Source organism: Empidonax traillii, unplaced genomic scaffold (genome assembly GCF_003031625.1).
Source record: "Empidonax traillii isolate 1590-97213 ecotype Southwest subspecies unplaced genomic scaffold, ASM303162v1 scaffold385:size1130455, whole genome shotgun sequence".
NCBI lineage: Eukaryota > Metazoa > Chordata > Aves > Passeriformes > Tyrannidae > Empidonax > Empidonax traillii.
Window position 1 is genome coordinate 270,423 of NW_020955578.1, and position 27,888 is coordinate 298,310.

The 27,888-nt window shown below is 40.2% G+C and overlaps 1 protein-coding gene across 1 annotated transcript in view; it reads right to left on the minus strand.

Moving 5' to 3' along the window:
• The window catches only part of CPM (carboxypeptidase M), a 32,720-nt gene extending 5,968 nt beyond the window's left edge, over positions 1 to 26,752 (minus strand). Inside the window, exons 1-3 of the mRNA XM_027893303.1 lie at positions 26,668 to 26,752; positions 26,331 to 26,481; positions 7,663 to 7,760 (exon numbers count right to left, since the gene is read on the minus strand). Coding sequence (XP_027749104.1) covers positions 7,663 to 7,760; positions 26,331 to 26,481; positions 26,668 to 26,685 — 267 coding nt within the window. The 5' untranslated portion in view covers positions 26,686 to 26,752. The remainder of the gene's footprint in view (positions 1 to 7,662; positions 7,761 to 26,330; positions 26,482 to 26,667) is intronic.
• Between the last annotated feature and the right edge of the window lie 1,136 nt (positions 26,753 to 27,888).

Below are 27,888 nucleotides of genomic sequence, written 5' to 3' on the forward strand. Positions count from 1 at the left end.
CAGTCTTATCAAAAACTAAAAGCACCTGATAAAGATCATGTGGGCTTGGGAACACCCCACTCTGTTTTCTCAGCCCCACTACATTTACAGCTCTGTACTGACGCCCAAGGAACCTTGGGTCCTGTACAGCAGTGTCAGTGCTGTGCATCACCACTTGGTAGTGATAGTTCAAAAGAAAGAAAGGAGAAGCCTACCATAATTCCAGAGTAGGCCTTTTCTTATTGATCCTCTTTTATGGAAAGTCAACTTTAATACAGGATCAAAGAGGCCCCATAGACACTTATGTTATATTCCCTGTTACACTGCTTTATTTTAATGCTGGGGAAACCAAATGTGTACATAAAACTTTGGAAAAAGACATGGAAAACCATCTGGATGCAGACTTTGAATCAAGGAAAGGCAGTGGTAGGAAAAAAGCTAAACACATATTTTTGTTTTTCTAAGTTTGTATAACTTGTGAAAGCTGACAGGACATCTCCCTTTATCAGATTTCAGGTAAAATAGTGGCAAGTTCCAGACCCAGAGTTATGAACAATCAATCCTATTCTACCCCAGAAGCCACTACAGCAGTGTTTACTTGACTATACTTTCCAGAGGCACTTTTCATTGCACTGTGACCCATGCTTCAAGGGCACTATAGGGTTCCTAAGCCCTGCCTGGAATGGGAACAAACCAAGATGTGCGACTAGATGTACTCTAGAGATAATTTATTTCTACTTTATCTCCAAGAACAAAGCTTGGTAAATCACTGCAGGCCCTATTTCAGAGCTACAGCATCTCAGTATCTTTTAGAACAAGTCTTGCACCACTAAGTTGGAAATTTTGCAAAGAATTATTTTTTCCAAAGTGAGCAACACAGAGTGGCATTACCAGATGAACCTGATGTTGCAGATACACATCTCCTCGCTTTAAGATTACACGAACAATTTTTTCACAGATACTGCACAGAACATTCTGAGTTGGAAGGGACACACGAGGATCATTGAGTCCAACTCTTAAGGAATGGCCCCTGCAGAGATCAAACCCACAACCTTGGTGTTATCAGCATCATGTTCTAACCAACCAAGCTAATCTCAGGTAAAAGGCAGGTAGAATCAAGCAGCGGAAAAGCAATACTTCTCCACAGCTATTTGCTGCACTCATTATCTTGTTGAATTTTCACACTGGTGTATTTTAAGTGGCAAATTCTGCTTTTGATATTAAGGAAATTGGAACACAGACACAGTCCAGCAGGACTCTGCCTGGATACATGATGGGCAGGAGAACTCGGTGTAGCTGCTGTTCAGGTTGGGAACAAACCATGTCTTGCCAGTTAGATACCAACTGCTGTTTATTGCAGAAGAAACAAACAAACAAACAACGTAGAGCCAAACCTGACTCGGCTCAGTTGCGGATCACACCGTTTTAAGTGTCACACCTGAAGGCAGCCATGGTCTCTGAACTGGCAATTCTGCCATGCTGTTTGCACTAGGAAAAAGGAGGAGCTCTTCTCTTCCCACCCTGCCTCCCAGTAGCTTTGTTCTTAGATTTTACCCCTGTTGCTGGTCTCTTGCAAGCAATCATCAAGAAATCTGCTAAGGGAAGCTGCATTACTCAAACACATATACAATGCCAGTGACTAAGTGGGTTTTTTTGTAGGTGCTACAGAAAATGGGCCTTGAAAAAGGGGGGGGGAAGGTACCTAATTTCCCCCATTTCCAGTAGCTTTCAAAGCAGCACCTGAGTAGGTGAAAACAGACTGCTCTGCAGGTTTGATGAGTGTACTTTGTGACATTTACGAAGAGATGCAACAGAACCTGTCTTGCATAGGCAGCTCTTGAACAGGGTGATAGACATCTTGGGAAGAATACAGGGTGGGTGAAGAAAGGAAGGGAGAGAAACCAGCCAAATCATGGCCCTGGGCATGAGAGATAAAGCTAACAGAGTCAGAATCAGCAAGAATGGCCCTACCACAGAGACAGCTAAACTACAGACAAGACTGCACTGCTGCCTGGAGAAACTGGGAAAGGGTTCTTCTCCTGCTGTACTTCTCTTCTGTGCCTGACCAAAAGAAAGAGTAGAGAAGCAGGAAAAGAAAGGGGGAAAAAACAGATAAAAGTAACTAAAGAAGGTAATAGAAAAGGACAATATTGACACAGAATGAAAGATGACCAGTTTTTTACAAATTACATTCTTTGCACTTAAAAGTTAGCCCCAGACTTAGTTATGTATACAGTATTTTAAAAACTAACTCTATTTTATAGGAATCCTTGTATAGCTATTTTTGTACCCAAGTACTCAGCACACTAAATGATTCAGATTCTCTCTAGCATAAGAGAACCGGTCCTTTTATCATTGCACTTGAGGGAAGAACATACTTATTACCACTGTTTTGGTGGGATGAGAGAGGGGAGGTTTTATTTGGATCCAGAGTACCCTGCATTTCTTGAAAAAGCACATCTGAGGGCATCTGAAGGAGAGGGAAAGTCTTTGTTTCGGGGAAAGCATAGCTCAAGTTTTGATCAAGCCTTTGGAAAGCATCTGCTGTTCAGTCAAGCTTTACCCTGGTAAGCTGTACCTGTCGATAAGTGTTATGAGTTACTTAGTTTTTACTTCAGAGCTTCAAATAAAGGATTTGGATACAACCTGAAGGTAGGTTGCTGACAGTAAAGTCGAGGACAGACACCGTAACCTGCCTCAAGTCTCATATGAAGGCAGAGAGAAGAGCAGGGGACAGCATGTATATGCTCTGGGCCTTCGAGAAGACATAATGAACATTTGGGTTTAATTGCAGTATCCCAAGCATGATGCCCAGGTGTTTTTAAGTTTCTCTGTGCACTTTCAGCTGTCAGTTCCCTCCCGTGCCCCAAAGGGAGAAAGTCAGCAGGAAAGGCTTTCAGTGTTCCTCAGGGGAACTCTTGAAGGAAGAAGTGTGCATGTGTCAGGGCACGGATCAACACTGTAGAAAAGGGTGTGACTGATGTTTCTGTACACGTATCCCTTAAACTTTCTGACTCTGCCCCCTGGCATGGCTGTGTCAGCACCCTGCTCAGCTACCAGAGGGCTTACTCAAGAAGCCAGTTAGAAGATTAAGGTTAGCTTCAATTGGACCTACACTGTGACACTTTACTGCAACACCTCTGGTTTTAGAACACTGTTGTTACCACATGATAGAGACCTACTACCAGGAGACCATGGGTGGATGGACTCTGCCCCTTTTTATTATTAAAATTCTTTCCTTAAACATGGCCTGGTTTTTAAGTGGAACAATGTTGAAAGAAAGATCCAAACCATCAGGTAGGACCTGTTTCAGGGCAACACAGTCTTGCCAGTCTCCTTGCTCGAGCCCCAGCTGCTCCACAGGCCTAGTTCAGCATACCCCAGGCATGACCTCACCTAAGGAAGTGGAGTTAGAGCAGAGAAACCAGTAGTCCATCTAGGTTTCCCACCTAAACGTCACACTTACAAGATGTTACTTCTAACACTTGTACAGCATTAATTATTATGCACCGCTACAACACACCCCACTGTGTTTGTCCTTCTTTACTAAAATACACCAGTGTTAAAGTGACTGTTTATGCAAGTAGTTTGGCAGACATCCATTTATTTCTACAGCAGCAATCACTATGAAAATCTGAGAATAGCACACGTATGACAGGGAAGTGCAGTTCTTTGGTTTATCACTGAAGGAAATGGCAACATAAAGCCTGCTTTTGAACTAATAACCAGTGTGAGTTGTTACTGCCTGGACAAATTCCACATGCTTCTCAGCACAAGGCTTCACCTGACTGACAAACGGATAACTTTTCCCTCTCAGAAGAGTGTGAGGAAGATAAGGAAAAAGGTAACTGGGGCAAGGCAGTGCTGAACTGCATTGAAACAGATCTCAGCAGGATCCAGCTTTTTTTAAAGTCTGTTGTTAGCACTGAGATTTGATTGCTTTGAATTTTGAAACCTCTGGTGCTTCTGACCTTCATAACATTACATCAGCTGATACTGAAGTCAGGTGGAAAATAGTTCACAATGCAATTTTTTTTTTTAATAAATGTTTTTTTATTTTCTAGAGCACGTATTATTTCCCTGCGCACCACTTCCATAATATATTGCATAGTACTAAGGACATAGGAATATGTGCTGAAAATTCCTTATAGCATAATTGTTTTTGTGCAACTAGGTGATAAAAAAAAAACAAGCCTTTTTTTCCATAGCGGTATCTTGATAGTGTAAATGTAGCTTCCATTTATTTTCTTGGAAATAGGGAGTGAGAAATTCTGTACAAGAATTAGTGCTGTCATTATTTGTTGTTTACGTTTTTTTAAGTCTCAGTTAAACTGATTACAAATAAAACTACTCCAGTCCTTACTCACCTAAGCCCTAATGTCTCAAAAATCTTACATCATGCCATATCTCAGGAAACCGTATTGTGGATATGACTATGTCTATGATGACACGGAAAATAGGATATAGGTACTTTAACTTATTTCACAAGACAAGCCAGCAAGACAAACACATCCTTTCATGTAGTTTAACTCAGACCTATCAGTTCAGGCTCAGTTTCACATAATGAAAGAGGCAAAATACTATTACACTAAGAAAATAAAGCGATCAGAAGTGGATGCTTTAGGAGAAAAGGATTGGTGTCAGCTTTGCCATCCTGAGAAAGATGTTATCTTGTGATGGCCCAGTTACACTGTAGCTGCAGAAAGGTAAGAAACCCACATATATTCAATACATTGAAGGGAACAAGCAAAAACACACAGGTAGTTTACGGTTTGTTGAGACAGACATGCTTCTTCTTAAAGGATTTCCCTGCTGTGATACACCTGGTTTAGGAACAGCCTTCCAGTTAGATCCTATGGTTCAGTTGTATAGAAGGGACTCAAGTCACTGGCACAGCTGGTACAAAGGTGACAGTTCTACTCCATTTATGACTTTAGGGGATTGGTTGTGGACAATGTTAAATGGAATCAGTTCTTCCCCAGGGAGGAATGTGTGAGTGTACAGGCTGAGAAAGAGAAGATCTTTCAAGTCAGAGTATGAGGCTGGGACAAGAGAAGCTGCTGCCTAATTTAGAATAGGAGCTGCCCCAGAGCAGCAGGCAAACTCTCCCTCACCTTCCCCAGTGCAGTCTCTATTAACATTTCACAGGCTTATGCATTTTGTGCAGTCTATTAGTGCCATTTTGATGAGTCAGTTTAAATCAGTTTTAAGCTGGTTTGAGTTAAACAAAAAGTACTCCTAAAGATGGTGTCCAACTTCATACAATCACACAAAGAACAGGAGGAGTCTTTTATTGTCTCTTTATGAATCTGGGGCAAAAGTTCACTCTGTTTGGCAATGATGACCATAAAAGCAAGTCTTTTAAATCTTGGCTGGTTACATCTCACAGCATTAAGAAAAAAATCAGCCAGGTCTGAAAAAACAACTTTTTTCCTAGAATTGTGTACTCACATTATTTTATTAGAACTTCCCTATTGGGCAACTCTCCAAATAACCTAGATTTTCTTCCAGCAGCATGTGTGAACAGCCCACACACATGCAATTCAGGATCCTTCCCAACTTTTATGTTTTAGGAGCAGATGGCCGGCTAACTCAAAGTTAAGTATCATTTGTGTGATCACGACAGGGTAGAAGGGCAGCATGACCAAACAACACTTGAGAACAGAACTTCTCTCATTTTGTATCATTTATGGAAAGTGTCACTGAAGCACAAAAAATTTGACTGGATCAAATGAAGCCATAATCCCACAATTTGAATTTATGAAAGACTCTGGCACACAAATTGAAGCTTGTCATACAATTAGGGCAAAACTTATCTGCTTAATATATTGAGGGAGTAGTTGAATCTATCCCCAGTGACTATCCAGCAGAATCTGAGATTATGGGAAAAAAAAAATTCAAATTCTCCAATGCCTCTCTATATGAAGAATTCATTTCCTGACATCTGAAATACATTTACGATCAGATAAAAAACAAACACCAACTGTGCATTATATGTATACATTAAAAAAACCCATTAGGTAAAGATTATCATGAGGGCCTGCAAAAAAGAATATCTCTATTTCCAGAATGTTCCCTAGGTGCATGCTTGGTCTAGGGAACAAGCAAGAACGTAGCACGCCATTCAGTGTAATGTGGTACCCAGGCATCTCAAGGATCAACCCTGCTCAGACTCTCTGGCACTGTGTCTGATTCTAAAACAAAATCCTGCCTCATTTCCTCATGAAGACAATAAAAAACTTGGATCCTAGGCAGTGATCTGAGTTGCCAATCTGCAGCAAATTCCAACCCTATGGAAACGGTGTTTGTTTCTATCTATCCAGGTGGGCAGGGATAATGGCACAAGTGCTTCGTTGTGGAGGCTTCAATATATGTGGCCTTTTGCAGTGCAGCAACATTGGATATGACAGTCATGCCATGCTGGATGAGATCATACCTTGCTCTCCACCTCCTTCCCATCAAATCTAAGTGATCTATAGCCATAGGTTTGCAATTCCCATCAGCAGTCTGCAGTGACTGTCATACGGACCCTCAGATGGGGCACCAGGTACTCCCCTGCTGACACAAAACAGGTTTCAGGAGCTGCAAACCCTGTCTTGGGCATCCAGTAACACATTTGAAGCCATGAATCAGCTTCTTCCCACACAGAGTTAAATTCCAAATCAGTCAAATTTCCAGCAGCACTTTGAGCATAGCCACTGTCAAACAAGGTGAAACTCGTCTAACTTGGGGAAAATTCTTGGCACAAAATGTCACGAGTGCCTGTAGGCATGCAAGTGCTCCCACACAGTATTGTTAATAGTAATAACTTGTGATACATTGCCCTTTACACAGGATGCACTTCCTACTACACGTATTTTTCTTAGTTTTGGGAATTCACAGACTAGCATATATATATATATACACATACACTCCTGCTAAATTATTTAACCCTCACATGAAGACTGCATAAAAATATATTGCATAGTGAAAACTTATCCTGAACATGACTAATATAAGCAGGTAAAGCTAAAGAATAAGGGAAATAGAAAGCAAGAAAGTACTATAGAGAAGAGTGAAGCTTTGATTCTTTCTGATCCAGATTCATGTACTGCACCAGGAAGGCTTATAATCACCATTTTCTTATTTATCATTAATAAGTGGGCATTCTTCCCAGAGCAAGTTAATTGCTTTGGAATTGCTTTTTGTTTTGTATTCACTGTGTTAGCTCAGGCGAATTTAGGTGTTCCTAGCTTAAGGTTTCCAAGATAAATGTTCTGCCTAAAATAAATAATATGATGCTTCACAGCAATTATTATTTAATCTAAGGATGTATTTTAAGAGTTCTATCATATTCCATGCCTAAGCAATAATAATGTACAAGCAAACTACTGAATCTGACTCACCAACAGGAAAGTTAAAGCCTCTGGGGTTTATCACTTGCAGAAGACAAAGCTTTCTGCTTAAGAGAGGTCTTGGATTTAGGATTGTAGGACTCTTCACTATGATGTTAGGTCTGCTAAAGCCTTTCCACCAAAACAAGGGAACTTTATTCTTAAAACTCCTCAATAAATACACACATATTATGTCCTCTTTGAGTTATGACATACCTCAATAATAAGTAGCACAAGCCAGAGAAAAGTTCACTCTAAACCCCTGGTAAGTGTATTTGGTATAAATGACATTGCAAAAATTGAAACGTACCTCATCCCCATGCATATTAGCAACATACTTGAACTCTGGAATGCCAATCTTATGATGGGTTGGAAACCTTCCCAGAACAAGAACCCACAGGTCTCTACCTTTAAGAGGGGAAGGGGAAAAGACATTTTTTAAACAAGTGTAAAATCATACAAGCCTTAGAAGAAAAAGAATAAAAAGAATTGGTCATTGAGGACATCATACAATTCCTATTTCATATTTCATTGGTGCCCAGTTAGTCCTATATATAACATATCAAAGTAGACTATGGAGTGCTTTTATTCTATGAGTATATGACATATTAGTTATAGGAACAAATATGCTTTGCCTTCTGACCAAGTACATAGTGAACCCTGCAATTTCTACAGCATTTAACCAGTATTAGAAAAGAAGGCTTTTTTTGGTAATAAACATTTTTCAAATTAAATTTAGCAAATGAGATCACTCTTCCCCCCAAACTATTACATTATAAGGCTTTTCTGAAGTACATACAGAAGTTTTCATTATCACAAAGAAAGAACATTTGTTTTTGTACTAAAGACAACACAGAAAAGCTAAACATATTCATGCATTACTGCTCAGAAAACAGAAGGTACCAGGAAGAGCTATATCAGAGACATGTTCCAAATATATCAGCAGGGAAGGAATTAATAGCTACAGAAAGAGTATTAGTTAGGACCACTAATGCTGCACAGGAAGCTGAACTTCAAGTAACAAAATAAAGAAACATACACCCGTTTTGGAAGTCCTCTTTGGGGGAGGGGTTGGGGGGACAACTTATCAATACTGTGGCATTTCAGACCTCATCTGCAAAACTCTGCTTCCCACTAGTCTGCTCACTGACGTGGAAAACTCAAGTTTCAGTAGATGGCAGCAATGAAACTGGACCAGTTCTTTGATAAAAGCAGTCACAGCCCATAGATTGCTAATGCTCAGAGCTTGCATGCATGCTACCTGTCCCCACCTCTCACACAGGGCTAGTTGGGACCCATGAGCTGCCTGAGGGAAGTCCAGCCATCATTGTTACTTAAAAGAAAGAAGAACGTAGGTGCTGCTATAGGCAGTACTATAAAAAGCATTATTTCGTAAATCTTTGTGGATCATCAAATCTGCAGTAAACAAGTTCTGGAGTGAATAAATTTCCCATTCCTCAACCCATGACCTCCATGGTCATGCACAGACCACAGCACTCTTGTTTGCTTTTCTAGCTGTGTGACTCACAACAGTTATACCACAAGGGTCATGGCTTCAGGAATGGGAGAAAAAAAATTGAAGAGGACTGAAAGAACACTGCGAGATGCACTGAAACAATTCTAAGAGGTAAAACTGAAGGCAGTGGTTCCCAGACTAAATTCTCACTTAACAGGTTGAATCAGTCTCAGCTTAGGAGACAGCACTGAGAGCTGACAGATTCAACAAGAAGTGATCTCAGCATCCCCTGTTGTTACTCTAGAAGACATTGGTGTTCAACCCTTGTAACCGTATGCTATGCACAAAGCTGTGATATGCTGCTACTGACTCTTTCATTAAAGGACAATGTGAGAAAGCAATCCCTATTTTTAAAAATAATTCTGTGGTAAGTGATTTGGCAAGGAATCTATTTATTTGGCTTTGTTGTATGCAGAGCCACTGCTCCATTAAAAAAAAAAAAAAAAAAAAAANAAGGACAAAGAATACCTAATCCCTACCATTCTAGTCCTTCTCTCCTCCAACCTCAACCATTCTGCAATTCTGTGAAAATACACGACAAGTCTTGCTGCAGTAGTATATATTTGGAAGTGAAACCAATCCTAGTTGTGAAAAACATATGCTACTGTTATTCATAATCAAATGTGGGCAACAATCTCAATTTAATTTCCATCTCTGCGATGTGTCCTTCTCTCCATGGTTGTATCCTGGGGCAACCTGCAAAGAATTACCAAGGAAGTCCTTCCAGAGTGCTCCTTTGAGTCTTTGTCTGTATGCCCTCTAAGCCATTCCTCCCAGCTCCCATTCCCTCTACTGGAAGGAAATTTCAGACATCCCTCCTTGGTTCCGGTGTGTCAGTTGCCATACGGACTGCTGCACCAAGCAGAACATACCTGCTTACAGTTGAGATTGCAGCCTTCTCACCACATCCCAAACCCAGAGTTGTCTACTGCAAACCTAAATGTGCAGCAGTGAGGGGTTCATCAGACCTAGCAGCAGCACCAAAGAGCATATCCAACATCTAAAAGTCAGCAGTGAAATTATAAGATTAATGCAACAAAGGACCTATACTGGAAACCTGATATTCCCAGTTTCCTCCCAGATAAAGATAGATACAGCTAAATAGCAACACACAAGGTTTCCTACAGAGGAAACCTATGCCTTCAATAAGATTATAAATTCATTCAGGTCTGATACTGCCCATTATCAGCATGAGTACCAAGCACACGGGGCTTCAGAATATCTCAGAGCCAACAGGTTTAGTGAACTACATGTAAAAAGACCTTTCTGAGCAAGTGAAATAAGTGCCAATTAAAAGCATTACTTTCCTCAAATCCTTGATGATTTCCTGCATGAGCAAAAAGCAGTGACTTAGAAGGTGAGATGATTTAAGGTCCCGAGCCTGCACTAAACTAACCAATATATTTAGTACATTTATATTACCTTTCTGTGCATAATTATTATCATAATATATAAAATAACCAATTGATCACAGCAGCCAAGCAATGTTGTAGTCTCTAGAACATGAAGCATCTTATCTCACCAATAACCAGATGTTAAAATTAGCCCCTGGTTTTATTTGAAAGGGCTATTTCAAATCCAGCTACCAGCAATGACAACACCCTCATCCATTGCTACAGACTTCTTGGAGTAGCTGGTGAACTAATGTAGAACAGTGTGATATTTTTTAAGCCACTTCCCCATAGCAGTACCAGCACCAATTCAGTACTGTATATATACTCAAACAATAGGAGTCCAAGCACAGGTAAAATGCTCTAGATGTTTCCATAATTTAAGACTTCCTACAAATAATATTTTATTCTGTTTTCAAATTTTAAAAAAGTACTTCTAATGGCTTGCCATGAGCAGCGCTCATTCCTGCTGCTCTCACTGTGAAATTGCCCTCATGGGAAACACAAGGAAGAGCTAAGTATAGACTAACATTAAGTACTGATGTAAATTGGTCTTTCCAGCATTAGTATTTAGACTGTTTATAGTTTGTGTGAGGGCCATCTAAATGATAAACACTCCCATGAACTGAGATACCAATTATTTCCTGGCATTTCCAGTTTGTAAGAGGTATTAAACCTACCATTAACAATTAAAATAAATTCCTAGGTCTGCTCAGCCTGCAGTACTGGATAGTATACCTATGAGGAATGATGTAAGATTTCTTTCCATATGGCAGTAATTAACTGCATATAAAGAGATTAAGCATATGGATGGTTTCCTTTAATCAGTAAAGCCTAGATAACTCCGGTTTTGTACCTGAGGTGAACAACTAAGCTTCCTCTCATGATCTGAATCAACTGAATTTATGCAAAAAAACCATTTCTCACTGCCAAACTGCCAAACCAGAACTGACATCAACTAATTAGTGAGCTATATTTTGAGTAATCAAGACAAACGTACGTTTCTGACTGTGTGTCTCAGGACAAGTAACAGAACTTGTTTGGGAACAGAGCCAGACCACACAGCTTCTTGTAGAATGAGCAGTCTTTTAAGTTTTTTAAAATGCTTCCTAGCATTGCCAGAGTTCACAGCATATTATTAGCACTCTAAAGAGATCTACAAAAACTAGTAATTAAAATGGAGAATTAAAATTGATCTCTAGATCTAGTGAAAAAGAAACCAAATCAATTAGTGGATGTTGGAGTCCGGACTGTGTTCTGAATTTCATTTCTACTTTTCTTCACTTCGTTCTTTACAGTTTCATTTATGAAAAGCTTGTCATTTCAAAGAAAATCATGGGTAGGAAATGAAGTGAAATGACTGGGCAGTGCCCCCGACCCACTGTCAGTACCCGTCAGGCCAGGCTAATGATTCAAAAGTTTGCTGGGGGGGCCACTTCAACCAAGAAAAAACAATAATCTCATTACAGTCCTCCTGGGTTGGCCACGTGTTGGCCACGGGCTTCATGGGTAGGAACTGCAGTAATGCTGATCCATGTTGAGGCAGTCCTTCCTCAAAGGGAGCAGGACAGAGAGGAGGGGAAGAGAGATTGCCACTCATTAGAATGCAAGGTCACAAAACACTTTACTTGTAGAAACAATCTCAGAATCATTCAACAGCCAAGGTTGGAAGGGACCTCAAAAGATCATCTAGTGCAACCTTACATGGGAAAGGGAACCTAGACAAATTATCAAGCACTCTGTTCAATTGCATCTTTAAAACCTCCAGTGATAAGGACTCTACCTCATCTCTAGGGAGGTTGTTCCAGGGAATGATTGTTCTCAATATAAAAATTTCTTTCTTATACTGAGATTAAACCTCTTGCAGTACAACTTGTATCTGCTGCCCCTTGTTTTTTCCCACATGGCTCCCTGTGAAGAGAGAGGCTCCATCCTCTTTGTAGCCACCCTTGAAATACTGGAATCCTGTGATGAAGTTCCCCTCAAGCCTTCTCTTCTCCAGGGAGATGAGCCTCCTTCAATCCTTTCTCATAGGGCAGATTCTCCAGCCCTTTGATCATCTTTGTAGCCCTCTTTTGGATCCTCTCCAGTCTGTCCACATCTTTCCTGAATTATGGAGGCCAGAACTGGACACAACACTCCAAGTGCAGCCTCACAGGCACTGAGCAGAGTAGGATGATCACATCTCCATCTCAGCTAGTAATGTCTCTGTGGATACAGCCCAGGATCTGATCCACCTTCATTCCTGCAGCAGCACACTGTTGACTCGTGTTCAGCTTGTTGTTCATCAGGCCCCCAGGTCCCTTCCAGCAAGGCTGCTCCCCGGCCATGCAGATCTCACCTGTACTGCATGCTTCGGTATTCTGTCCCAGGGGCAGGATTTTTCACTTGTCATTGTTAATATTCATACTGTTCTTGATAGCCCACCCTTCCAGCCTGTCCAGGTCTCTCCAAGATGGCTTACCCTTCTGAATGGTCCACCTCACCACCCAGATCAGTGCCATCAGCAAGCATGTTGACAGTGCTGTCAATTCCATCATCCAGATCACTTATAAAGATATTAAACAGTGTAGGGTCCAGTATTGACCCTTGGGAGTCCCCATTTGTGACAGGCTACCTGCCTGAGTAAAAACCATCAGTCACTCTGGTCTGTTAACCAGTTTCCTAGCTATCTCACAGGCCACATATCCAATTTGTATCTTGCCAGTTTGTCCAGGAGAAGGCTGTGAGAAACAGTTTTAAAAAGAGTTTACTCTGGCTCTAGATCTGACTAAATACTTGATTGAACTGTATAGCTCTGAACACAGCTCACATAAAACTTGCTCTGTCATTAGCTGGAAAATTGAGGGCTTAGAGTTTAGGACCAAGCATCAGATATGAATCTACTTGCATCCATCTGTGTTACCTATAAAATGCATAATGTTAGATTATGAAGAAAAGACAATATGATATTATAACTGATCAAATTAATGACCTCAAAAAAACATATTTTTGAGATTTCATACAAGGCACAACAATTTACTTTGCTTTCTATTTCACATCCTCTTCCTTAAAACTTACTAATTTTTACCCTTACTTATGCCACGTTTGGTAACAAACTCTAGAGGCCAAGTGGAATATTATCAGGGTGGTCTGCATACTATCCAGAAAGACGGGACCCTAAGCTGTAGGGAAGGTCACTTTAGAAGTAAGAAAAGAAGACAGAGATGCAAAACAAAAAGTTCAAAGACCTTAAAAACTTTGTCATTATTCTGCAGATTGTTACTGGCTACTGATATTTCAGCAATCCCGAGAACTCACACTATCGGGCCTTCATTCTATTGTGCTTCACACAAACTTTTAAAATGTTTCTGACCCCCTAAGTACACCACCAAAGCACTGAAAAATAAGAAGGGGGACAAGACAGACAAGATTCTATTTGATGAGAAGATGAGAGGGTGGTGTCTATGCCTTAGGCATAGCTTGTGTCAATCCTGCTCAATTCCAGTATAAACAGAAGAGCTTCAGCCTAGATTCTATGATGAGAACATCAAGTAACAGCAGCGAAATAAAAACACACCAGCTTTCAACACACCATCTTACAACAGCTTCCACTGCAAAAGCAACCTCTGCATAATTATGGTTTGACAGGAGAAACAATGCAAATAACTAGAATCTGCATTACTTATGCAAAAATATTGTGGGGAGATGGGATGGCATGAGAGTTACTCCTTGATAAATTCTTCTGTAGATATACCACAATTCCCACATAATCTCTCATACACTCTTTAATCCACTTTAACTATGCACAGTAATATTGAAAAAATTTCCCTAACTGCATTTGGCAACATATTCTGCTGTGTGTTGTGATAGTCCACCCTTACTTGCTACCTGTAACACTAGTGTAAATCTATGTTAATTGTTACCATGCAGGATACTAAGGCATTTTACAGTTTTCTTTTTGCTGCAGAACTATGTCAGAGTATCTTCCCAGCTGCATCTGACACCTATTTTCTGAGATTAAGTCAGACTATGTTCATTAATACAACAAAAATTCCTTACCTTGTAGGAAGAGAGAGATCGAAAAAAAAAAGTAAAAATCAATCCTGGTTTGATCACTTATAACTTTTAAATCACATCATGGTAAATCTTTTCCTTTGCTAATGCAAACCATTGTTTGCCTTTTAATTTTTCTAATCTGTACTGGTGTTCCCTGCAGAGCTCAGTAACATGTAATGTAGGCATACAATTGCTACATATGTGCACACACATAGGCAAGAAGATGGAATAGAGACATTAAATTCTCACGTATAACTTCATACTATACTTCCAAGCTTCAAGAGAAAGAAAAAGTGTTTGCTTCTCCATGATAACAGCGAGGTAACACTGTCTTCCAGCAAAACACTAGCACAGGTAATGGAGGACTTCAGGAGTAATTCCCTTTCGCTAAGCAAGCACCAGCAGCATCCATGCCCTGAGGCACGCTGATTTGTCATCACCAATTCAGGATAGAAAATCTAAAGCCATTTTGGAACTTGTTTTCTGCAAGGGGACTGCCCAACAGCACACATGACTTGATTCAGAATCTAACAGAATTTGAGGTACCAGTACATTATTTGTGAGTTTAATCCAGCCAGACTTTTGAGTAAAGCACTCTCAAAATAAGCTACACACTTGAATTTGGGATCAGACAAACAACTGTAGTACTTCAGTGAGCATTTATCCCCAGTTTCACTACACCATGTTATCATGGTCAACTGAGACAGACTAGATTATCTAAAGATTATAGTAGCAATGACATTAGTAATGAACAAAGTTAGTATCCCCAGAAGAGCTAGGACACTTTAAATATAAGAAAGTCTTCAAGGTATTTGAAAGGATTAAAAAGATACAGATCCATCATGTATGTCAGCCAGGCACATGTGGCAATATTCAGCATGGTGCTTATCTAAGCAGAAAAAAAGCCAAAGGAACCTAAGGTAACTTTAGTTACCTTACCACTGCTTAACTTAAGGGATACGTGGGAAGAGATCAGAAGTATTACTACAGACATAAATCTCTTTCTCCCAAGGCAAAAAATAAACAGAAGTAACAATTTCCCACTGTTCCATAAGCCCCTATCTACTCCCAGAGATTATACCAGCCAATCCAATTTAGAGTCAGTCCCTTATAAGCAGAACTGTCGGAATTACCAAAGACTCTTTAAAAAACACTAGATACTGTTTATTTGTATCCAAAGCACTCGAGAATGGAAGGGAGTCAAAACAGTTCATGGTTCACATGCTTGCTTATCTTCCTAAAGGTTTACAAATCTTTTGTTGATTAGGACATCCATAGCTGCTTGGGACACTTTTACAGGACTCGTATTTTATGAGAACAGCAACTCTTTCTGTCCTAGGTACATGACTCATCACTGTATCATTTCCAGTTCTCATAATCAAGCTGAGCACAAAACTACAAAATTTGTATACACAAAACTATGAAAAATTGCTAATGTGAGCACAGTCTCTACAATAGCACCTTGCAGATTATTTGAACAAAAATGAAGAAATAAAAACAAATTTGTAAAAGCCAAACAAAAACAAGGCAGAGGGAATACTGTTTTCAAATTAGTATATACTGACCTTATTCAGTATTGCTCACTAAGATGAGAACACCACAGACACACAGAATAGACACCTAGAATTAGTCTGAACAGGCTTTCCCCACTATTTACACTAACTGGTTTCATAGTTACTCCCAGAAACCAAACAGACTATTTTTCCTTTTCACTCTTGTTTCTATTACCACAGGGTTTAAATTAGTTCTAAAAGTGTGTACTTTATTTTCTGAGACAGTTGTGAAACTGGTAGGCATCTAGTAATTTTCAGAAAAGCTATTGTATACATAAAAATAAATAAATCTTACCCATTCACAGCAGTACCATTGGACCATCATGAATAAAGTGATTGCTTATAACACAAGCCAGGCACAAGAAGGGTGCTCGTTGGTTTTAAATTGTGATTTATCCAGATTCAAGGGTTTTGTTTGGCCTACCCTTTTACCACCAGAGGCAGAGTAGGTCAAACTACTTTGGCCACACAAAGGCACGAGAGGGAGTAGAAAACCAGGAGACTACAGGTTGCTGCTCATATGTGACTGAGAAGTTACTAGAGCACTTTGAGGGTTTCAGTGCATTGCAGTGCCTCATTAAGAGACTTGCTATGCCTACCCCATAATATCTAGGATCTGCCAAGGGTTTTTATGTTTGCCCCATGAATAGGAAGCTCAAAACAATGCACATCTCAATGTTGACAAGCAAAATCCCACACATTCAGACAGTGATTAGCTTGCCCCTTTCCCCACTATTTTTTCTTTTTTAACCTGTTGGAGGGGGGAAAAACAGAGGATAGACTAACTTTTTAAAAATTATCCAGTCTCTGTCACAATCATCTATTTCTGTCTTAGTTAACTAACAAACTACATTAGCTTGGCAAGTTGCTCCCAGTTTCTCTCTCAAAATAGGTAACAAAATGACTCCCTAGAAATATTAGTGACTGGCTTTTAGAAAAACTAATAAAGACACAAGGCAACAACTAAAATTCGGGCAGTGTTACTACCTAAAAATAGAGGAACTCAGTCCTTAGTCTCTTGAACAAGCATGTTCTGGTGGTGTTTACTTCCTCTTGGGATTTTGAGATCAGCTTAATGCAGTTGTGTATCAAAGTACGTTGTACTTTGGCCTACTTTAGGTACCTTGATCAGGAAATACACTTCGTCAGAAACATTCAGGTTGCACATTGCTAGAAGTGCATACCAGGGAAGACATCTGTGCCTGCCTTATTCCTAGAATTTTCTCTAGCTGTTCTATGGAAAAAAGGATACTGGACCAGACTTTTGAATTGATACAGTAGGACTACAGTTCTTACTGAGAACACAGTTCACTTTTATTTTAGCCTTAGGATAAGTGTTACCTTTTTAGATCTGCTCAAGCTCTGTTTAAATGCTCCAGGTAACTGCAAGACCCACTGATGAAGAAAACACTGGCTAGGGACAAACAGGAAATGTAACTCAACTGTCCTAAATCCACCGTGAACTCCGCATGCTACATAGCAGATACAGTCATTTAATTAAACAACTAACTGCCATGATCTGACCTTTCCCATAACAACAAGTAACTCCTAGATCTCAAACTAGAATCATCTGCTTAGAAGCGTCCTCTAACCTCTTTCTCACATCCGAGCCACTGCATAGCTTATAAGAGTGACTGTGCCAGAAGTGGAACAGTTTACAGGGAGGGTATTCTCTCAGCTGGGAGAAGAAGAGACCTAGAGCCAGTCCTATGCATTATTTGTTTCTATCTGTAGTTCATAAAATTAATCTTTTAATTAATAAAAAGTTCAGGAAGCAGAACTTTCAGAAAGTTCAGAAATCACATGCACATCCAGATTCCATTCAAAGAAAAATCCCAGCCTTAAAAACAATCTAGGTCTTTCTTTTACACAAAATCATGCACAGAACAACTATCTAATGAACAAACGCTTCAGGGTAAGAAGGTGCATCTTGCCTATCAGCTAATTAATGTATTATAAGTAGGTCTCCATGTACTTATGTGAACTAGCTGAGCCCAATAAGCCATACTATAGCAAATCATTAATTAGGTAGCCCTGAGAATAAGCAGCACTGGTAGCTTCAAGGATCTACAGTCAGAGGTCCTAGGCAGAAAGGCCATCCAGAGGGGATGCTCTTCTCCTTCTGAGGGAAATGAATAGAGAGCTACTAGAAACACTATTCTACTGAAAAGCCTCATCCTCTGAAGGGAGGTAGGAGAGATGTGTTACTACGCTCTCCTCAAGCTAAAAGGAGAACGTAGACATTTACCAGCTGGGTCAAACTGAGGCACAGGATAAGAGTTTAATTTCTATAAGGATCATACTTCATTTACATGGCTAAAAATTTATGCACTAATGCTCCAAAACACAGAATCCTACAAGAAGTGAGAGGGGGGAAACATTAATTTACATCCAATGTGTATCATTGTTAGTATCCTAGAATTTGTGTTTTAGCTGGTTTAAAAACAAGCAGTCAAATGCCCCAAACATAAAATCTCTTACATACTTACTTTCTCAACACCAGAAAAGGATATGGCAACAGACAAGAATGTAACTGCATCCTCCAGCTGCAATTGCTGATTCTATGCCACACAAACTCCAGAGCATTGCTAACTTTTCTGGTGTGAATTACAATTTCCAGCTGTCAATTCTGCCTACTTCTAAACAAACATGGAAAGCTGTAAAGTCTTGCTGAGGGAAAACAGGATGGCTGCAGGCTTAAGACGTTTTTATCTCTGAAGAAAAGCTTGACAGATATATTCTGCAACTAGACGACAACAAAGCAAGGTGTAGAGAGTAAGGAAGAAAACAGATTTTTTTTCTCACAAGGCCGGTTTTAGATAAATGCTGCTGACACAAACAGTGGACTATTTCTAAATAGATCAGATCTCTCCATTTTGGAGTTACAACATAAAGATTTCAGTACTCGGTAACAGTTTATATACTAGAAATGTTTGATCTGTGTTCCTAGGATAGGCTCCCTTCATACGGTTTTTTGACTTTATTTATTTAGGCTGGGACAGAAATCTCTCATTCACTTTTCTTTCCTCTTTCACAGGAAAAAAAAAAACCCAAACCAAAACTAAAAAAAATCCCAACCAACCAAAATCAAAACTTTCCCACAAAATTCTCTGCAAGAAGTGTATTTAAGTAGCAGAGAACATAGAAGGCGAGAGAAAATTTATTGACTAATTCACAGCAAGCACAAAGAAGACTTAGGCAAATTACTCTACTTTCACTGCAAGAGAATATGAATGTGTTCAGAGTCAGTGAGTGCACCTGCAAGAACAATGTCTTAACTTATCAACCTTTTAAACATCTGATGCTAACCAAACTACATATTTTTTTACAAAGGATTTGCATAAAAAGCATTGCCATACTGACAGGAAAGCGATGTTAATCTGGTTATCATCGGACAAAATCCTGGTATTTGGCTATTGGAGGACTGATTGCGCGCAAACTACCTGTGTCACATTACTTGAGTCAAACGCTAGAGGATGCAGTCAGATGATATATTAAACAATATTTTACCTTTTAAAGAACTTTTAGCTTCAGTTAGGACAAACAGGTTTAGAATTTGAAGCTAATATAGTAACAGTGAGTTCTATTTAAACACACGATTTAGAGCGAAACTCAGTTGGGAGCTGAAAACTTTTAAAAATCCAGGCTAATGCTTTTTGGTTTAAAAGTCATGATTTAACTTTGACTAGATAAACCCTGAAGGAGCTGGAACTCCTTCTTTTTTTTTTCTCCTTCCCATCACAATGCCTAACATAATATGCTGCAAGTAGCGTTTACAAGGCTGTTAAGATCAAGCCCATCCATGAAGACAAACCTTTTCAATAATAAAACGAACATGTAAACCCACCTAGACTCTTGTTGACATACATTTATATGCCACAAGTACTGCCAAAGACTAAGAGAAAGGGTTACAAAGAAAGACACCAAAAAGAGCAAGTGGCACATAACAAGAAAAGGATTTCAGAAGAGGAGCAGGCAAGCGTGGATAAAAGTTTAACTATCACAGCAAGTTTTAGACGATTTTTACACAAAACTCCAGACCGGAGCCAAGTGGCTTTAGTATGATTTGCACGAGGCCCTTGGAATGGAAAATGTCTTATTCATTCTTGTTTCTAAAAATGAACATTGAAAAACCTCAAATCTTATATTATCTATACATACCACGCTTGCATGACAAGCCTAACTCACAGTACTAAGGAAATTTGTGGGGTGTGAGATGAGGAGGGAAGGAAAGAGCAGACATTATCAAGGACTGAAGACAGGAGGAAAGCCATCTGCAGCAGTCAAATGGAACAAAAAGAAGGTAACACTTCTACACAAACATACCTCACATCACATAACCATGGGAAAAGATAACTGCAATATTGTCTTTAAAGACATCACATTCCCTGTGAATTTTCCTCTAAGCAACTTGTTTATTTTCAAGACGAAAAGAATCTTCTCTATCACATTTTATTTCATTCTTTTTAAAAACACTGGTCCCAGCATTTAGTTTGTACAAACACTTAATCACAAGTAACACTGAGGAACTTGCCCCAAACTACACGGACATGTATACAACCTTCTCACGCTATTCTGTAGAGCGCCAGAACCTCTGAAACTAACCTAATAATAATTCCAGTAAAATACAAACATTTTATAGATACGTATTTCAGCTTTGTTTTCTCCAGCAGTAAAACTCATTTTCTAATATTTTAAACAAAGTAAAAACATCCAGAATATAAGTGCCTTTAATTTAAATTCAATAAAATTTACAATGCACTTTACTATTGATGGTAGCAACCCAGGCTTCTTCCATACTGTATCACAGTAAGTAAAATAATTTCCTAATTTTTCCCAGGTAGACATAATTTTTCCACTACATACACAGACTAGTAATATATATAGACGAGACAAATACAATACCCAGTCTTCTATTATTAAATATTTTACTGGAGGGCAATGAATCCCTGTTCAACAGCCACCCATAAACCCCTAAAGGTATCAATCATGCTGCATCAGAAGAGTCAGGAGATTTAAATTAGTCCCTGGCACTTCCTGGGGACAGGTTCCACTGATGTTTGTGCAGAACGATGTCATGGACAGGTTAATTCCCTAGGTTCTCTATTAACTGCATTACCAGGCACGTGATTCCTACAGCACTACCTGAGTCCTAATCCTTAACACGCCCTTTTGCTGAAGTCACAGCTGCTTATCAGATCGAAACCTGGACATGCGCCATTCCCTTCTGTTTTCCTCAGGGGGAAACCCATGAGTGCAGGCAGCAAGGAGACATAAGGAGACATAATGAGTTCTAACAGGCACCTCTTTGGAGTCACTGGGAAATCTGGCCTGCGGGGAGGCCCGCTGAGTACACCTTCCCTGCAGTACATAACATTATCTGTGCGCTCAGCCATGGGCAAGTCCTGCAGGAACTTTAAAACCCACTCCAACCATACACACACATCCTGTGTGCTTCAGCCTCTCTGCTTATGGAGCAGGGGTAGCAGAACACTAATAAGCGATATTTGCTAATTCACAAATAAAAAAGAAAAGAAAAAAATCAAAGTTAGCAAAGTGCTTAAGATTAATGGATGGACTGTGCCAGTTCAAGGGCAACAGAGAGAGCAATTGAATACTAAACATCAGAGTAAGATGACTAAACCACATAGTTCTCACCCAAAGAAGCTTTCAGGACAGCTCTTTTGCAAGGTATTCCTGAGAATTTCTAATGGAACCAGGGTTAAATCTGGTCATTTCCTTTTCGTTTATGACTCTCCAGTGATGGAATCTCCCAGGGATGGTAATCTATGAAATCAACTATGAAACTTCACTAGGTAAAGACAGAAGTACTTTAACCATACGCAACTTTTTGCTCAGTGAGGAGAATCTGACCTAAGGATCTTTACAACTGTTCCAAGTTGACTGGAATTCCAAAAATGCAGACTGGCCTCCAGAAAATCTAGATCTAAACTAACCTGTAATTGGCATGCCATCACTTTATCTGAATCCAGAGTGTATCTGAAAACAGTTTTTAAAGAGTGTGGATCTACTATGAAAGTCACTTGGCTCTTACAACAGTTGCTAAGAAGGTCATCAGGTCTGTTAGAATCCTTAAGTCTGCTTCCCACCACCTTCATTTTCTTTTCAAATGATAACAACAGCACTGTATCTTGAACAGATTAAAAAAAAAAAAAAAAAGTCACAGATCACATGCATACATCAAATAGTTTTTTTTTTTTAATGCACACAGAGATTTGCTTGCTGAAGAGTCAGCATGTTTTTCGCTGGAGTGGCATTAGCCAGGACAAGTTAATATGATTACACCAGGTCACATTCTCCAGACTGATGCAGCTCTGCAGCTTCCTCTATTATTATACAGAGCACACACCGCTCTGAGATTGGACATATTAGAAAACAGAACTCCTGTCTCTTATAAGTTTATTCAACAACACACCTGAAACAATAAAAAAGAATTAAGGTATTTTCTGGGCCATCACACATCTCTGCCTACCGGCTGCTAAGACCATATCAAATCTCTCACAAACATGTAGATCACCTACAAATCTTGAGGAATTTGAGGATGCTCACTCGATTAGATCAAAAACATATGACTCAGTATTGTCAGCCAACGGGTTACATCTTTTTAAGCTCCTTTTCCCCCTTGTTTAAGGATAATAGCTTAGCAGATAAGATGCATAATTAAATATCATAGCTTCCAAATGTACAAACCCAGAGACTGAGCAGGCCATTGCCAGTCTCAAACACATTCTTCCCAGTAATTTGGCAGAGGTGCTCCCAGTAATCTGGCAGAGGGGAATTTCTATATGGTGATGTAAACCACCACAAAACAGACTGGGCTTCTTTTAGTTTGTTTTCCATTGAGGATCTTGGTAATGATTTTGCTGTGTACATTGCTGTTATAGCCTACATACATCAAATGAAACCACTTTGTAAATCTCACCTTAAATTTATCAACGACAAATCTTACTTGACTGCTTAGGTTTTACGCACAAATAACTGGCTTAGTGGGAAAGAGGAAAGCACCCTACCTCTTTAGTCTTGACTTTCAACAAGTCAAGGCTTTCAACAGAATCGGAGAATCAGTTGGATTCGACCTCTAGAGGTCACCCAGTCCAACCCCCCTGCTTAAGCAGGGCCTGCTATACCCAGGACTGCCCAGGACTGTGTCCAGACAGCTTCTGAATATCTCCAAGGATGGAGACCTCACGAGTTCCCTGAGCAGCCTGTTCCAGTGCCTAGTAACCCTCAGTACCTGTGTAAACAAGATGGGAACATAGCGAAAAAAGGAGTAGATTACAGTAAGGTCACAATCTGGCTGAACTGAGCACCTGGTGGTTCAAGAGACAGCAAATCATTAGCAACATTTCTCAACAGTCAATACCGAAGTTGATACTGTTTAATATCTTCATGAGGGCCAGGGCTACCATTCAGAGGGGCCTTGGCAAGTTGAAGGAATTCCTCAAAAGAAGACTCATTAAGTCTGACCAAGGTAAATGCAAAATCCTGCACCTGGAATGAAAGAACCTCATATCTGGATCATGAACCCAAGAAAATAACCCCATGCTTGTACAGGTTGCAGACTGGCTAGGTTGCAGCTGTGCAGCCTAGAGGCTGCAGGATGTGGGAGCAACGTCCAGGTGGACAAGACAAATGTGAGTCTTTAATGTGTTCTCACAGCAAAAAAAACCCACCTGTGTGTTGGGATGGCTGCATCAGCAGGAACTTAAACAAGGATCTTGATAGAAATTACTATTCCCCTCCACTCAGCATTAGTAAAGCTACATCCAGAGTACCATGCCCTGCTATGAGTACCTGGCCACAAGAGAGACAGCACCACATTGGAGGAAGTCCAGCAGAGTGCCACTGAGATGATCACACTGCGTCTGAGGAGAGGCTGGGCCAGGTCAGTTTGTTTAGCTTGGATGCAACTACAGTCTTCCAATAAATAAAGGGACATTATAGAGAGACAGAGCCAAACCTTTAGAGGCACACAGCAAAAGGACAGCTAACATTGCTCACAGGAAGGGAAATTCTAATCAGAAGAAGGAAAACATCTGCACAACAAAGGCAGTTGAGGACTGGATCAGGTACTCAGAGACCCTTTAGAATCTCCACCTTTGCAGATATTCAGATATTGAGTGGAGAGGGCCCTTAGCATCATAATCTAGTTTTCAAATTAGCCTTGCTTTGAACAGGAACTCAGACTAGATGGGCACCAGACCTAAACTATGGGCTTCTGCAAGAAGACTACACCCTCACAGAGCTCTGTGTCTACACACACCAATCATAGTCAAACACTCTTCATAAGCCAAGTCTAGATGGCAGAATAAAATACTAGATTATTAGATAAAATTGTAGTAAACCCTAGATTAACAAATAATATGGGAACAGTAGCCACACATGATAGCAGTAAAATTATGTCTGTTGGCTTTACAGACACTACTTTGATCTATGGGATTTTGTATTCATATCAAGAACTTCCGCATCAGGAATGTCAACTTACTACATTGCATTGATCTCAGTTTTATGCTATTGATAATGAGAAACAGAAATTAATTTAAATAAGTACATTTCGCTATCATGGTTTAATGCTATTTGGCAGAGAGACAACTTTAGTAAAGTAAGTGCATGCACATACAGTCTTGTTTGTGTCAGCTTAACTGAGAAAAGAGGAATAGAACTTCAGCCCATTGACCAAAACAGAAACTTCATTTTCACTAAAATTAAATAACAACTGTTGTCATAAAACTTTATTTCTCTTAGTATACCAAAAAAAAAAAAAAAAAGAAGAAGAAAATTAGACCCTAATTCAGTACCACGTTCCAGGGGACTCTGAAGGCACATTTCTTAACACAGGCAGAAATATCTTAACATTTAGAAGGAGATAAACGAATAGAGAAGCAGTGAACATTTTGCACTACCATTCTGCTTTACATGGCCCTTAAAAAGTTTCCACTGCCCACCTATTCCATTCAGGAAAACACTGCAGGTAGAAAGGACATGCAAAAAGCGTAAGTGATCACTTTTTTAATGTATCATGACATGTAATTGGCAGAACAAGGAAAGCCCACACAATTCTCCTCTCACAGAGTTTGGCAAAGCAGAAGGCAATATATCAAAACCTGAATGATGTTTCAGTGCATTGCTCAATCAAAAGCAAGAGATGATGAATTTCCAGTTTCCATCCTGATGGAACAAAGACAAGCTGAACACTTCATGTTATCAACTTTCATGTATCTAGATATGTATGTATATGCCAGAGTTTCAGTCTCTCAGGTTGGATGAAAGGTTTTTTCCTACCTCCATGAAGATAAGCCAGCAGAGTTCCTGGCAGAAAAGTCAGGATCTAGTCCTATCATCAGAATATTAGCTAAGTTCCCTTAAGGTAGGAAAATGAGGATGTGGATAATTGGCAGTTCGTACTGGAGGGAACTGTACTTACAGGAACTATCCTTCCCTTGTGTGCATGAATAACATAATCCAATCCAATTCTGCCTTTGATGAAACCAAGAATAACACAGTTTAAATATCTTTACATTCCTTGTCTATGTTGATATACACGCTAAAATAAAGAAGGAAGCATGAAAAGGAAGTACTAGCATTCATCATGATTATCTACAGCAAGAAGAATACAGATTTTTTTTTCTTTTAAACTCAAACACAGATTTGATACTAGAAGCTACAACTGTCTCCTTTCAGTGGAACATATGATTTTTTAAAGAATGAGTTCCCTATCTAGTCTTATACCTCTTATCAAAGCAATTTGGTTTCCTGAACTGGATCTACTAAAGTATTTTTTATTTGCTAATAAAATACTAATCTTTCTAGTATCTTCAAAAAAAATTGTATTCTTCACCTCCCCCCGTAAATGTATGGTAAGAAAGTACCAATCATAGAGGGATAAAATCAAATATCTATATAAGGCCAGAAAGGTGATTATTGATTTCAGTACATTTTCCTGTAGGGTTTGAGACTGAAATCCCATTCTTCATCTAAAGCACAGAACCTGGTATCAGTATGAAATTTAAAATACTTTTTCTAGCCAGTCCAGATTTACCGGAATAATGGATAAAGTTAAAAAACAAACAAACAAAAGAAGGTATTTTTAACAAAACCACAAGTTAGAAAACACAGTGTTATTGCAGTCCCACGAAGAACAGGCACTTGGCAAATGGGTCCTACACATTTTAGGCTCCTAAAGACAGCTTTCTTTCTGAAATTGCCACTAAGGTTTCCAATTCTCAAAGACATAGAGATGTTGGGAGAACGTCTACCCCGATGATACGTGTGACTCTTCAGCCAGAGGGTGTTATTCACGCTTAAGCAAGAGGAAGAGGAAACTTCACAGAGATTTGTTAGAGCAGCCCCGCCGCCAGCAAGCGCCCACGAAACGCCACCGCAGCCACCTTTACCCTCACTTGTCCCAGATTAATCAAAACAAAAACCCTTCTCTCCCGTCTCCACTCCCTGCCCTTACCTTCCACCGATCGCCCGATGCTGTGCAAGTGGGTCAGGGAGGGGTACTCGGCGTGAACCCCCTTCAGGTACTTCTCCAGCTCCTCGGTGTGGTGGTACTTGAAATCCAGCGTGGCCGCCACAGAAATCAAGCACAGGATGCCCACCACATCCTAGAAAGAAAGGGATGAACCGAACAGAGCTGGATGAGCCTCCCTCCGCGGGATTGTCGGAGCGGCAGCGGAGCCGAGACAGAGACATGCCCGCGAAGGAAGCCCTCTGTCTCTCCCTCCCTCCCTCCCTCCCTCGCTCGCTCCCTCCCGCCTGCCCTCACACGAGCAGGTGCCTCCCGCTCCTACCCCCGCGGCCGCCCGCATGGTGCCGCCGCTCCTCCACAACTGCGGCCCCGCACCGGGCGGGCACCGCCATCCCCCGCCGCCGGCCTCGCCCTGCCCCTGACTGACGCGGGCCCCATCCACTCAGGTCCCCCCGGCCCGCCCCAGGGCCGGGGAGAGGGGAGACATCCCTCTCCTTGTCCCCACCCTCCTCCCCACACCGCCAAAAGCTCTCACCTGTGAGGGACGCGACTCCCGTCCAGCGCCGCGGCGGGGGCACAGCCCTTCACCGCTGTCTTCTCTTGATCAGTCCCTGATGGGTTTTTCTCGTTGGTTTTGTTTTGTTCTGTTGTTTGTTTGTTTGTTTTTTACCAGAGAGATAAAAAAAAAGAACATCAAATCCAAAACCGTCCGGGGGCGCAAAAGTTCACGTTTTGGTTTTAGGTCGTGTTTGGATTCAGAAGAAGAGAGTTGTTAAATCTCCTCAGCCCCTGTGTGGTCCTGCGGTGTGATCAGACGGCAGCAGACAAAACCTTCTGCATGCAGAGGGACTCGTGAGAGAATTTATCTGCAAATCCAAGCAAATCTCTGCCTAGCGGTTTTTGTTGTTGTTTTGGTTTAAGATGAGTTTTTAATAGGGCTGTATTCAGCTACTGAAAGGACTGGATTCTATCTACAGAATTAAATGCCTTTCTTCGTTCTGCACTAACCACAATGCCTTGGGGAAATCTCAGTCTTGGGATTCACCACAAAGACTTTTTCATCACCTTTTATTGTCTTTAAGTTTGAAAAGGACTAGGAGAAAGAAAGTGAAACTGGCCTCCAGCAACAAAAACTAGGAGAGCATCTAAATTTATTTCAAAATATGAATGTGGATGTAGCTGAGGGTTAGAATGTAACTGTTGTAAATGCTGTATCATTTTATGAGAAAAAAAAATTATAACCAGCAGTGGGATTTCATCTGCCTTCTTCTGAAGTTTACTATACTGGTCAGTGTCAGAAAAGGATGTTGAAGGAAGTGAAGGTATGAGCCAATCCCAAATAATAAGTCCTGCATTCCAAATAGAAGACTGTATTAATGAAAGTTCTTGTTAAACAAAAAGTTACCATTAAATTAAAAAGAACCATTTTGTTTACCTCAAAGCTTTAAGAAAAAAAATCTTGAAACTACATTTTAATACAAGTATCTGTAGTATCCCAAAGCACCAGAAACATATATATCTGAAAATGGAAGATATCCACATC